At 40.8% G+C, this 14,478-nt stretch overlaps 1 protein-coding gene across 13 annotated transcripts in view; it reads left to right on the top strand.

Annotated features, from left to right (window-relative positions):
- The window catches only part of AGAP1 (ArfGAP with GTPase domain, ankyrin repeat and PH domain 1), a 325,885-nt gene that overhangs the window by 255,496 nt on the left and 55,911 nt on the right, over nt 1-14,478 (top strand). For 6 of the 13 annotated variants that reach the window (XM_077180979.1, XM_077180978.1, XM_077180974.1 and 3 more), the window contains one exon: nt 11,080-11,157. The exons of the other annotated variants lie outside the window; for them this stretch is intronic. In XM_077180979.1, the coding sequence (XP_077037094.1) occupies nt 11,080-11,157 (78 nt within the window). The remainder of the gene's footprint in view (nt 1-11,079; nt 11,158-14,478) is intronic. 13 annotated transcript variants of the gene reach the window in all.

The raw sequence follows: 14,478 nt of genomic DNA, 5'->3' as shown, positions 1-14,478 counted from the left end.
GTATTGTGCAAATTAACACCAAATCTGAGGAGCCCCACCCAAGGCAGCCATAGGTGATAGCAACGCCAGTGAGGGAAGCCCTTGGAAATGCAGGCTATGGAGAGGAGACAAAATGTTTTCTCTGCCCTTGGAAAGATTTTTTCTGTTCCCATGGGATGTCTCAGTACTGAATTTCTCCCTAGGAAGAGAGCTGGGTCAAGACTCCTTCCCCAAAGAGATGGAGACTGTGCAGTAAGCATTGCTTGGGGAGATCAGCTGGAAGTTTGTCAACTCCTTGTGAGAATTCCATGCTGCTTTGTCCCATTTGAGGTGGCTGTGAGGTTTACCTGTGCAGGCTCTGAGGAGTTCTAAAATGCAAATTAATAGATTTAGCCTAAAATAGTTTGGTTTGGTTTGGAGTTTAAAGCCCATCCAGTGCCACCCCTGCCATGGCAGGGACACCTTCCACTATCCCAGGGTGCTCCAAGCCCTGCCCAACTTGGCCTTGGGCACTGCCAGGGATGCAGGGGCAGCCACAGCTGCTCTGGGCACCCTGGGCCAGGGCCTGCCCACCTGCACAGGGAGGAATTCCTTCCCAATATCCCAATTTCCCTCTGTTTTAAAGCATTCCCCCATGTCCTGTCCAATTTCCTGCTGACACAGCCAAGCCTGTGGGTGCCGTGGCTGCACTCCTGGGTAGGAACTTCTGCCAAACTCAGAGTTCCAGTGAACCCTCCATGCTCAGGTTATCCTCCTCATACTGAAGGACCCAACACCTGCAGGTCTGTGGTTTCCAGTTTAGCCAAGGCAAGGGACTGGGAGTCTCCTGCTCTGTCAGTGCAAGGTGATGTGGAAGCTCAGGCACAAAGGGAGATGGTCAGAAAGGTCTTTTCCAGCCTAAATCATTCCCCTGTCTTTGCATGATCATTCAGGTTTGTAGAGAAATAATCATCACATGTGGCTGAGCACTTTGTGGGGGAAGTAAGCACAGGGAATAGCTCCAAGCAGGATTTTTCCAGTGAGGAATCCCTACTCTCACAGGAGATGTTGCACCACAAGCAGGGTGGTGCTGAACAATTAACACCCAACTCTGGCAGGTTGGCTCCTGATCATTTTCACAAGTGGTGCAAAGTCACAAAGAACTGATTTTTATGTTAGATATACACAAATTTGGAGTTTGTGTGTTGTGTGTGCCTCAGTTTTTATTTACCTGTGGCAGTCACATTTTCTGATAAAATCCCTTCACCCAGGATTGTTCTCCTGGGAAGCTGAGAAGCCTCAGAGAACAGGAAAACAATTCTTCTCTCATTTGCTTCTCCTGTGCTGTGCTCATGTGGAATGTGTTTGGAGATTGTTTACCCACAGGTGATTGTTCCATTGCATTCTGCTGGGAGTTGTTTTGGCTCTTTGACCAATCAGGGCCCAGCTGTGTCAGGACTCTGGAAAGAGGAGTTTTCATTGTTATCTTTTTATTTATTATTATGATATATTATTATTTATTTTTATTATTATTTTTATTATTATTAGCATTCAGTAAGTATCTTTTCTCTATTCTTTATTATAGTTAGTATAGTATTCTTTAATATAATATAGTATTATAAAATAATAAATTAGCCTTCCTGCCTTTGTCAGGGCATTCCCTGCAAATCCAATATTTACCTTGTGTGAACTTCCCTTCTGCAGTGGGGTGGATGATGTGGATTAAAGGTGAGCAAAATGGGAGGTGGTAACAATAATTCTGATTTCTGTTCAGTAGTTCACATTTCAGGGTAAGTCAGAGCTGGAATATCAAAGTGACACTGACCGGGGCATTGGGAAAATCAAATTCTTCATCACTTATATCTACAAAAAATCTCCAGGAAATGAGAGCTGGAAGAATTCCATAAATATTGGTGCTCAGTCTTGACTTGCTTTCTGTAACACACCTTGGCAGAAGTTCCCTGGATTCTTCCCCCAAATTCTACTTCCTCTTCAGCCTTTTTTCCTCATCTCCTTCAAGTGGGCTTTAGTGAAGGTGCATTTTGTGTTCCAGAATTGTTCTTGCAGGGAGCTTGGGCTGGGTGACCCTTCCAGCCAGAGCCATTCCTTTGCCAGGAGGGCTCTCCAAACCCTGCTGGTTTTTGTAGCATTCACATTCTCTGAAAAAATTCCTTCACCCAAAATTTTTCTCCTAAAAAGCCTCAAAAAAAAAAATTCTTATCTCATTTACTTCTCCCCTGTTTTACTCATAAAAAATGTATTTAAAAATGGTTTACCCACAAGTAATTATTTCACTAAATTCTAATGTGAGTTGTTTTAACTCTTTAACCACTCAAAACCAAACTGTGTCAAGACTCTTAAGAAGAGTCACGAGTTTTCATTGTTAACTTTTTAACATTAAATAAGTATCCTTTCTGTATTCTTTAATATAATATTCTTTAATATAATATAATATATCATAAAATAATAAATTAACCTTCTAAAAACATAAAATCAAATTCATCATTCCCGCCTTTGTCAGAACTTTCCCAACAAACCCAACAGGTTTTGGTGTCCCATCAAGCAGGGTTTTTGTCATAGGTGTCTCTCCTGCCAGGTGTGGTGTCCCTGGGTGTCCCCTTTGATCCCAGAGTGCCCCAAGGTGCGGAGCTGGCAGGGGCAGCTCCCCCACCGTGTCTGGTTTCCAGTGCCACCCCAGTGCTGGTGTCACCTGAGCTCCCATGGTCCTGGTGACAGGCGTGACACTGACCCCAGGATCAAGGCAATTGGGTAGAAATGTGAATATCTTTGAGATTCCAGAGGGTCCAATATCTTACAGGCTGCCCAGGGTAGTGGGGGGAGTCAGCATCCCTGGAAGTGCTCAGAAAATGAATATTTGTGGCACTTTGCTGTTGGGCTTTGTGACATCTAGTCAAGACTTGATAATCTTGAAAGTCTTTTCCAAACTTTGTGATTCTGTGAAATCTAGCTGAGTAGCTAAAAAAAAAAAAAAACCCAGGAATTTGGTACAACAGAAAAATAGAAGTTAATATTTAGAGTGGAGGCTCAGATGTAATGGCACAAACTGCTCTGTTGTAAATTAAAAATAAGCCAAGGTGCACTGTACACTTCTGTACAGCTGCTTTAATTAATGCCTGATGATTGCATGTTACTCCAGTCATATTTCCAGTTGTAATATACATGAGAAAAGCAATGGAATGGAGTCAGAAGCTCTGCTTGCTCACAGCTTCACTCACCTGGAGTAAATTTTTAAAATATATTTAAATTATTTTTATATATTTAAATTAACACAGATTCCTTTCAATAAAAATATTAAAATGCATTTAAGACAGATTTTCAATAAGCACATTTTGGGGAGGGGGTGTTTTACATTTGAATTGCTAGAGTGGGGCAGCTGGGCTTTACAGAAAACTGTCATGTAGCATTAAAAGTGAATGGAAAAAAAATCAGTTATGATCTTGACAAATCCCATTTTGTCAGGGAAATATTTTCCTTTCCTCTGCAGGAAAACCTCTTATGGTTTTTTTGTGGGGTTTTTTTGTTTTTTTTTTTTTAGTCCAGTTGTGTACAAAGAAAGCAGTGAAATTCCCTTAATTCCATAATAGCTCAGCTGGCCTGGTGAAGTCACCCCAAACTGGAGGAGCTTCCCCTGGGAATGGGTGGCTGGAATGCTCCAGAGCTGGAGCTGGGGCTGTGCTGATCACAGCCATGCCATTCCAGCCCTGCTACATAGCAGCAGTCAGAGTCATTAAATAATTATACCTTTGATTAGCTGCTTTAACTGTTCATTGCCTTTGAAATATGATAGTATAATTTAAAGCTTTTATTAAAAGACAATTTTTCTAGGTGGTTGAAAAGGATTTTTTTGTGTGTGTGTGTAGAAAAGAGCCATAATTTTCTGCTTCAGATAATGAAAAACTGAGAAAAATGTTTCCAATTACCATTTCCTTTTTGTCAATTGGAATCTTGTATGTTTATAGTGCATTGGAAAGGCACTGAAATCATTTAGTGGCTCCTTTACCTACTGCAGAAGTTTGGGTGGAGAAATATTGCAAGGGGAGGAGGGGAAAAAAAAAGAACTAAAAACATTTTTTAGAAATGTTTAATTAAAGTAACTTTTTTCCCCTGTCACCAGCAGAAGTATGAATGTGTTTTCATTTTTTTCCCCCTTCATTTGAAATGTTCAAAGCTGAGGAGAAGGCAAACGTAATTAACTATTCATATGATTTGAAGTATTGCTTTTAGAGTGTTTGCTGGGTCTAAAATAGAGCATGGGAAAGGATTTCAGTGGCACAGGAAAGAGTTGGGGTTTTTGTACCATAAAGTTTGAGTTGGATTTGGGGAAATTTCTGTAACTCAGCACTTTTAATAATTTACTTTACATCAGCCTGTTTTTTCTCAGTCTTCTGGAGTCCAAAAAGGGCATAGTAAGAGCTGTTGCCACATGAAATATCTTCTGTCTCCCCCTCTTTTTGTTTTGTCTTTTGGGATATGCATCCTGATAATCCCTCCTGCTCCAAACAGCAATGTTGGGAAACTTCAGAGTCACCTTCAGGCGTTTAAAGATGGTTCATTGTGGAAATCTGGTTGAATAAATCGAAAAATAGGGCATTGTATAAGTATTAAAATATTTAAATAATGGAATAATATTTATTATAGTATTTATTATAATATTTATGACAATATTTATAATGATATTTTAAAATAGGGGTTGCAACCAGATCTTTAGGGGTCTTTAAGGTCCCATCCAACCCAAACCATTTCACGAGTCTGTGTTTTGATAAGATCCATGCAGTTTGTGGCATTTTTTCATTTTAAAATGTAGTGTTGGACAGATCTTGAAGTGCAATATCATTTTACTTCCTATTTATGTACAGATCTAGATTAGATAGGTCTGGGGTTTGTTTTGATGGTTTTTTAACCCTTTCGTGAGGAATTTTTGTCATTTCTGCTTTCACATAGGATAAGACAATGTCCAGCCCCTTCACAGTCACAGAGACAAATTTGCATGCAAATTTGCATCTGAGAATTTGCAAATTTGCAAATTGGCATGATCTGAGAATGTCCTGAGCTGCCTCTCAATGAGATCATTTCAATCCTCTGACAAGAGGGTGGGGTCTGCTTGGACAAGCTGCTCCCCCAGAAGAGAGGAGACTCCCCAGGCTGCCCCTGCTGGAACCACGTGTGGTGCAGGAGAACTCCAGGAAGAGCAGGGGGAGGGCTGAAGTTTATCCCTAAATATTCAGCTTTGCCTGCCTTCCTCCTCTCAGAAATCCATTTTCCTGGGCAGGTGTTACCTGGACAAGCTGCCCTGTGCTGTGGGAGGAGGATTTTCCTCATTTGCCATGCCTCAGTGTGGAATTGCAGTGCTGGGGTGCCTGGCTGGTTTTATTTCTGGCACTGGGCACTGGGAGGATGCTCTGGGAAGCACCTGACACTGCAGCCCCCTTCCCCCAGCCTGGGTGCAGAGATCCTATTATTTCTGATAATTGATGCTGAGGGCTGTGGCGTGCCTCATTTAATCAGCCCTGCTCAGCACACTCCAGGGATGTAATTCATGTAATTCCTCCTCCACCATGGCTGCCCAGGCTCGGACACAAAGCCCAGCAGCCACAGCAGCTTTTAATCAGCTGGCTGAGGACTGTTTGTCTAATCAGCCAGCAGCTCTGTCACAGCTACACCAGAGGTGACATTAGCACATCTGGAATGCCCGGCGGCAGCACTGGAGTGAGGTATCTGTGCATGTGAACACTCTGCCAGGAATAAAAGTGTGTTTCTGCTTATCAGAATGGGAAAAGAGCTGAATTGGAGCAGGTTGGAAAGGGTTAATGCAGGGTTTTGTTGACTGTAGTATCCTGAGCATCCTTAGAGAACTTGCCAGGTAACAAACAGATGTGTCCTCAGATCACACATGGGTTTAAATTTAAACCCTTCCTACAAACCCCTCCTGCTTTTGGGAACAATGCTAGGTGATGGTGGTGGGAAGGGGGAATTGTGGGAATCCTTAAAATCAGAGGGTTTTTGGACAGCTACAAAAGGCAGGCCTCAGAGAGAGCAGAAGTGGGATTAGAATTAAGCTGTAGCCATAAATTTGTCAGCAGAAAAATTATGTAAAAAGTAGAAAAGTAAGGACAAATAGAACCATGCTCTGTGTATTAGTGCTTGGCTAGAGTAACTCCCTAAGCTACAGAAAAGTTTATCTAGCAAGATATTAGGAAGTTCTCAGCTTAATAATGGAGCTCTGTGCATTGTATTTTAATGCTTACAAGCAGGTATCGTATCCAAAATAAGTGAGCATTGTTTGACCAAAGGTACGTGTGCTTACAGTGTTTGGATAGAACTACTGTCAATCTGCTTTTGCTTTGTGTGATTGGTCAAAAACTTTTAAAGGAAGTTGTAGCATGCAGTTCTTTGTCTGCTGCCGGGGATGTGAGCTGCTGGCATCTTCCCATTGCCATAACCATGTAATGAGACTGATGCTGGAAGAAAAACAGCTCAAGGCACATTCTTAGCAGTCCCATCCCGTTGGTGATTTGTACAGAGACCCCAGGCAGTGATATTGGAGCAGGTTGGAAAGGGTTAACGCAGGGTTTTGTTGGCTGCAGCATCCTGAGCATCCTTAGAGAACTTGCCAGGTAACAAACAGATGTGTCCTCAGATCACACATGGGCTTAAACCCTTCCTACAAACCCCTCCTGCTTTTGGGAGCAATGCTAGGTGATGGTGGTGGCAGTAAACGCATTTGGTGCAGAACCTGGCTAATCAAAACTGGGCAGGACAAGCAGCTGCATTAGCAGAGGAGAAATAGCAGCCCTATTAAAGAAGGCAAACACAGAAATTTTGGCTGCTCACAGCTGTAAAGTTATGGCCTGAGGAGATACAAAGAGAGGTGGTAATTGGGAGTGATTAAGTTTAATTGATTCCCAGTTCCTCCATATCTTTACAAAAGGCTGGCCTGGAGCTTGGTTTCTTCCTTCCTGTTCCAGCATAGCTCTTCTCACTCTGATGTGCAGGTGTAAAAGGTTTTCCTACACCCCTGGGGGTAGTTCAGCTCACAGGGAGCACCCAGAGGCACCAGCCAAGGGCTGGTCTGTGTCCCCACATCCTGCTGTGTGCTGCCACCCTCCCTGCTCAGGGACAAGGACAATTCCTGCTCTGAAAGGTGCCCAGGCAGTGCTGGAGTCACCATGCCTGGAGTGTTCAGAATGGGGGTAAATGGGGCACTTTGGGGTGTTTGTTCAAATGTTGGGTTTGGTCTGGATGGGGCAGCCATAGCTTCCCTGGATCCTCAATATCCCAGGGCCAGTGCTGTTTGCCACTTCAGGAAAAGTCAAATTAAATGCTGGAAAGTTGTCAACTTCATTCCAGATGTTTGAGAAGGCTTGCCTGGTTGTTTTTTTTTTTCCTGGAATCTTTAGTTGGAAACACTTCTTGGTGGCATTTTTGGAGGAAAACACACTTCCAGAAATTGCTTCAAAATCAATCTGTCTTAAAGATTATTTTTATTTTTAATTTGAGTTTTTTTGTTAGATAATGAAGTATTTCTTACTTCATTATCTGGTTATTGATAACCAGTTGGAGTTTTTTGATTAAGCATATATGTATTTTATGTACATATTATATATAAATATAGATATATATAGATAGATAGATATGAGATAGATGGGTAGATATATCATATATTGGTTTCCAACCCAAATCATATATATATATGAAATATATATATATTTCAGTCATATATATATTAAATATATCCAAATCTATATTTATATCATATATATATTATAAAATATATATTTTCTATATACATGATATAGAAAAAGATTTGGATAATAGATAGCTATATAGCTATATAGCTATATAGCTATATATAATATGGTTTATATAGATATGGGGATAGATAGATATAATACTTTTTATATATTTATATATAAAATATACTTGTTTCTAACCCAAATCATATATATATATATATATAGATATAGATATATGAGATAGATATAGATAGATAGATAGATAGATAGATAGATATATAGATATATGAGATAGATAGATAGATATATCATATATTGGTTTCCAACCCCAATCACATATATATATATGACATATATATAATTCAATCATATATATATGAAATATATCCAAATCTATATTCTATATCACATATATAGAAAACTATACAGATATATAGCTATATATAATATGGTTTCTATAGATACAGAGATAGATAGATATAATATTTTTATAAATATTTATATATAAAATATACTGATTTGCAACCCCAACCCTAATTATATATATTTTATGAAATATAATATAATATAATATAATATAATATAATATAATATAATATAATATAATATATAGAAAAATATATATAATCTTGAAATATATAGAAAGAAAATAGATTTGGATAATAGACATAGATATGTCTATATATAGATTATATGGATTATATAGATAAAGGGATGTAGATATAGCTATAGATATTTGAGATAGATAGATAGATAGATAGATAGATAGATAGATAGATACATCATATATTGGTTTCCAACCCAAATCATATATATATATATATATATGAAATATATATATTTCAATCATATATATATGAAATATATCCAAATCTATATTCTATATCATGTATATATATAAAATGTATATTTTCTATATACATATGATATAGAAAATGATTTGGATAATAGACATAGTTATGTATATGTATAGATTATATGGATGATATAAATATAGATAGATAGATAGATAGATAGATAGATAGATAGATAGATAGATAGATAGATAGATTGATTATATGGATGATATAGATATAGATAGATATAGATATAGATATAGATATAGATATAGATATAGATATATATCTCTGGAGCTGGCAACAGAGCTTTTGTTGGGTTTACTCTGGGGACCAGGAAGTGAAGCCAGAGCAGACCAACGGAATATCCTGGGAGATAATTGAAAGACAAAGCAGGCAGCTAATGAGCTGCAGGGCCTGTTGCAGCCTGGCTGTGGGTACCAGCAGTGTGTAATTCCAGAGGCAGGCAGGCTGGGATGGCTCTGCTCTCCTGGCGCATCAATCACCCTGCAGAGCCTTTGCTTGGCAGTGTCCAAAGCATTACTGAATCCTTAAAGGCACCTGGAGGAAGCAGGCAGGAGCCCAGTGGATGCCAAAGGATGCATGTGGAGGTGTCAGGACCTCAGCATCTCAGTGGGAAAAGTCCATTTGTTGAAAGGGAAGGGAAAGGCCTGACACTTAACACATTAAAATGGATTATTTCATCAATAGGTTAATAGAAAAGCAGGCTGCAGGTTCAGTCCTGCACACAAAACGTGCCATTAAAGTGTGAAAAATGGGAAAGGCTCTGGGAAAGGATCTCTGTGCACTGGAGACCATCTTCCCTTTCAGAGGGGTGCCAAACCTCGATTTTGCCTATTTATATGTAAATGTTTCAGAGGAAAAACAAGTTTTCTGCAGGGCAATTGTGCCTCTCTAGTGCAGAGACTTCTTAAACAGGTCTTTAAATGAAAGGGTCCTTCCAGCTTGAAGGATGCACCCAATGGAAACACTTTTAGATTTGGTGATGTCACTCAGAATGTGTCCTCCTCTTCAGTATGGAGCATTAAAACCTGCAGATGGCTTTATTCAAATCATACCTGGCCTAACAGACAGTGCTCTTCCAGCTTTAATTCTTCAGCTGAAAATGGAGCTTTCTGTTAAAGCCTGGAATGACTTTGTGGCACTGTTCCTTCTCCCTGTCAGCAGCTGTTTGGTCTGAGTTCCCTGGGGCGTTACAGAAATTCCTGCATAAATATTGAAGGGAATTTTTTAAATTATTGTATCCTGAAACTGGCTGTGTTGTGGGGTGTGGATGACATCCTAAAGGGTGAGGGACATCTCTGGTGGTGGGAGGGAGAAGGGTCTGAGGTCCCTTAGGGGACTTCTTGAGTTCAACCACCAACTCATCACTGCTAAACCCTGTCCCACGTCCAAATGCCATTTACACACTTCCAGACAGGGCAATTCCAGCACTTCCCTGTTCTTCCAGTGGCTCTCAGGTGTCCTGATCTACTCAGATGTTTCATCTGGTTCCTGTGTGAGGAAACCCAGCCTAACTTCAAGATTCTAAAGAGGGTGACAATGTGCTCTCCCCTAATGAGCGTGGGAGCAGGGTCCTTTTGAGCCAGATATTCTGCTCCTTGTGAAGCAGCAGCTCAGAGGATCTCAAAGTTTGGGTCAATTCTAATAAAGCAAAGGTGTTGCTATTCTATGTAAAAAATGGACTTTTTTTTCCCCTCCTTTCCAAATGAACACTTAGAGTTTGCAGTGGGGGAGGAATTTTGGAGCAGCCTAGGATAGTGGAAAGTATCCCTGCCCATGGCAGGGGGTGGAACAAGATGGGCTTTGAGGTCCCTTCCAACCCAAACCATTCTGGGATTTATTTTATGGTTCTGCTTCCTCTGAGCTCAGTGCTACAAAGAACATTTGCTGGGATGAGGGTTTTAGGTCATTACATCATCACCTCAGTTGCTAAAGGTGGTGATGTAAAAAGGAGGTTTAAGGGTGAACTCTGGGCACCAAGTGATCCCCACAGGCTTTTGGAGGAAAAGGAGCTCTTGTCTGGCTGTGTTTTGTCATGAAGTAAATCACATTTTACTGTAGCTGTTTTGTCCAGTCCTGTATCTTCTGCACAAATACTTCCTGCCTTTTTTTTTTTGCCTTTTTTTTTTCTTTTTTTTTTTGACTTCTACTGGTCTGTTTTTGTCTATTCCAATAGCAGCTCCATTTAATCTTGTCAAATCGTGTCATGTTGTGGTGAGTGAAAGAAGAATCACTCTGAATATGAGGTTTTCCACACTGGCCATGGATTGCAGGGGCTGAGTGGTCCTTGTGTGCATTTTCTGTGTGTAGCTCTTCACGTGTGAACAGGCTCGTGCTTGGATTTTACTTCACATGCTTTTCGATGGTTCTTTTCTCCCCTTTTTCATTGAAAAAAAAAAAACAACCAAATTTTTTTTTCTTCCTTCCCCTTCTTTTTTTCTTTATTTTTATTCTCTTTTTTATTATTATTTTTTTTTCTCTCTTCCCCTCCTGCTCTCTGGACGCAGCCAAACGCAAAGCTTGGAAACTAAACCGTGTTGGTAGCCTGCGAAATATTTACAGCAGCAGCAGCACCAACACCGAAGGTAACAACCCCACCTGTCCCAGACAAACACCTCCTCTCTCCCCCCCTTTTTTTAACCCACCCCTGCAGAATTTCACCCTCCTTGCCCCTCTCCCTCTGCCCCTGGAGATGAGATTTGCCCCAAGCATGCGTGTTTGTTTCCACCCCGTGTTTGCAGAGTCATTCCACTTGGTCTTTTCATCTTTCTCTTCGTGCCTTTTGTTTTGCCATTCATGTTCCTTTCAGCTTACTTAAATTTTGACCTTTCCCTCTAGTCGTGGAGTGGTGATGTTTAAATTACTTCAGGAACCCATTTTCTCCTTTTATTTATTTATTTTTTTTTAAGAGATACATATATATATATTTTCCCTTTCTCCATGTGGGCACTCAATGTAATATTTCCCAAGTTATTACGGTTTTTAAAAGTGTTAGTATCAGGTGTAATGATCTGTAGCCAAATACAATAGTGTGCCATGACATTTAAGTAACAATCTTAATTTGTTTTGTGCAAGCCTTCTCCATAATGTTCTTTGCAGCTCTAATCCAGAGGCGAGACAGTGCCGGGTCATTTGCATGTGCTACTCTTGCTTGTAAATTCTGGATATTGTTGTATTTCTAAAGGTCACCCAGTGCCAAAGTTCACAAATTGACTTACATTGCTTTTTTTTTTCCCCCACCCAAGGCACCCATCATGCCTTCTGTATAATAGCACATGGAATTTTATGTATTTATTTCCACCCCCCCTCCCCTCTCCACCTTCAAACAACACAATTACAAGCTTACTTTTTTTTTTTAATATATATATATATTTTTATTATTATTACAAATGTCAAAGGTCAGAACGACTCGCAAACCAAGCAAGGAGGAGGGGAGGGGGAGAAAAAAACCCACCAGCACCATCTCCAGCAGCATGGAAGAGGGATGGTGTGAGGAACAGGGAATGCAAAATAGGTCACAACTCAGTAATCTCGCTATAAGGGAGGGGGATTTTTTTTTTTCTCTTCACTTAAGTGCGAACCAAATGGGTCAAGTAATCGCCAGCTCATGCCCTAACACTAATTGACTTATTTTGGAATGATTAGAACTGTAATATTTTTCTTAATGTCACTGTTTTCTGGGCTGTTGATTTTAGTGATTGCCAAGCGGTGGCATTAAATCTCTTGTAAATTTTAAATTGCATGCTATTTCTGTAAACAAGTCCCTCTGTTCACATCCTGATCATTAACCTTTGGTGATTTATATCACCAGCCTTTTTTTGCACAATTACAGCCCAGGCTGCTGCTGGGGGCCTGGCTCTCCCTGCCAAAGTGTGCACAGGAAACAGAAGTGGGGTTTTATTCCAGCTTGTTAAGGCAGCCTTTTTTTTTTTTTTTTTGAGCTATAATTTTATTTCATTTCTCAGCCCAAGTGTAAAATTATTGTCTTTCAGAGCTGCTAAACTGGCTGGTTTGATCCTTTCATTGTCTTTTCATATAAATATGAAAAGACAGAGAGTGACTGTCAGATATTCATAAGTCTTGGGGTTGTCTTTTTTCCACAAAGACACTTTAATAATTTTCAATTTTCTATTTGCTGTTTATACCTCCCAGCCCCATTTTTCCTCTGATCAGGTGTGTTTGTTGCTACAGGTTTAGTGCTTGAGAAGCTTGTGAGTTTTTATTTACCTGTTCATAAACTGCAGCAGAGGAACAAATATATGGAATTCCCTTGTGTTTTACAGATCAAGGTTTTGTAGGGCCTGTCTAATTTGAGGAATCTTTTATCTTACTGATCAAATTGAGTACTGAAGGCACCTTGGTATGGAAACACAGTTCTGCTGGCCATGGCCCAGAAACTTTTGAGACACAGCATCAAAATGAAATTCTAAAATTGGGCAAATGTATCATTTTTTGGATGTTTGATCCCCCCCAAAAGCTGGAGGTTCAATGTTCTTAGCTGTGAGCTGGTTCTGTGTGAGAGCTGGAATGGTGAGACATGCAAATGTGGAGTTAATGAGCATTGTAAGTATTAAAAACCACATGTTTGGATAATTATGCCTTCAAAAAAGAGAACAATGATGGGAAATGACAGTCCAGAATAACAAATCTGCTTTGCTCCTTGGCACATGCTTGCTCAGTGGCACTCACACCTATTCACACACCAAAAACATTTCCCTCAGCTTCAGCCCTGCTTTGGAAAGCTCTGCAATCATTTTTAGCTCCCTGCTGGTGTTTTTAGGTGCTCTGGGTGTGCTGCCAGGTGGGCAGAGCTCAGCTGGAGCTGGGGGAAGCTGCAGTCCAGGTGCTGCTCTGGGTAGCTCCTGGTGATTTTTGTGCTACCTAAAGGCCAGACAGAATTAAGGGAATAAAAACCAGTTGTATTTCTTGAAGGGTCTTCAGGGGATACACCCAAAAAATGGACAAAGGTTTTCATACTTTTATAAGTTTGGGCCATTTACATATTGGGGGTTAATCTCCCCATTACAGCTGCAGGTAATGAAGTCATTTCAGTTTGTTCCCCCAAGTTACTTTTGTTTCCATCTCTCAGGGTGTCCTTGATTCCCAGGCCTGGAGGGGAATTGTGTCTGACCAAAATGGGAAAGCAGTAGGGAACACTTTATATGGAGTTTAGAGTTGTACACTAAAGAGTTGCAGGATTACAAATACAGGAAAAATAGAAAAGCTGAAATCCTAAGGCCTCAATAATCCCCAGCATGGGGGGGACTTTGTGCTTGGGCTTCCCCATCAGAGGGGCTGCTCTCTCCTGGCTGTTTCACAGCAAAAATAAGGTTTGGGGTGGGATTTTCCCCAGCTGTGGGATCCCAGCTGAAGGACTCAACCTTCTGAGGGTGTTACAGAATCACTGAGGTTGGCAAAGCCCTCCCAGCCCATCGAGTCCAGCTGTGCCTGATGCCCACCTTGTCCCCAGCCCAGAGCACTGAGTGCCACCTCCAGGCCTTCCTTGGACACCTCCAGGGATGAGGACTGCACTCCAAGCCCTGAGCACCCTTTCCACGCAGAAATTCCTGCTGCTGTCCACCCTGAGCCTCCCCTGGCCCAACCTTGGCCATTCCCTCCCCTCCTGTCCCTGTTCCCTGGAAGCAGAGCCCAACCCCTGCCTTGTCCCAAAATTGCAGAGTAACCTCCTCCATCAGATCTGTCTCATTACAAGAAATCTTCCTTTCATTCATGGTAGAGTTTGCCTAAACTCTTTAGCTGTCAGATTTTGGGTGGTTTTCCATAGGAAGCCAAATGAGAGAGTCCCATGTGCTCCCTGTTGCAGGCAGCCAGGCTTGAAGCAATCCTTTGCTTCTTTAGGGGGGCAAATAGGTAGTATTATATAAATAGCAGTGAGTATATGATAT

This window comes from Agelaius phoeniceus, chromosome 7 (genome assembly GCF_051311805.1).
Source record: "Agelaius phoeniceus isolate bAgePho1 chromosome 7, bAgePho1.hap1, whole genome shotgun sequence".
NCBI classification, from domain to species: Eukaryota; Metazoa; Chordata; class Aves; order Passeriformes; family Icteridae; genus Agelaius; species Agelaius phoeniceus.
The sequence above is the reverse complement of the archived record's forward strand: the minus strand, read 5'-3'. Positions and strand labels throughout refer to the sequence as shown.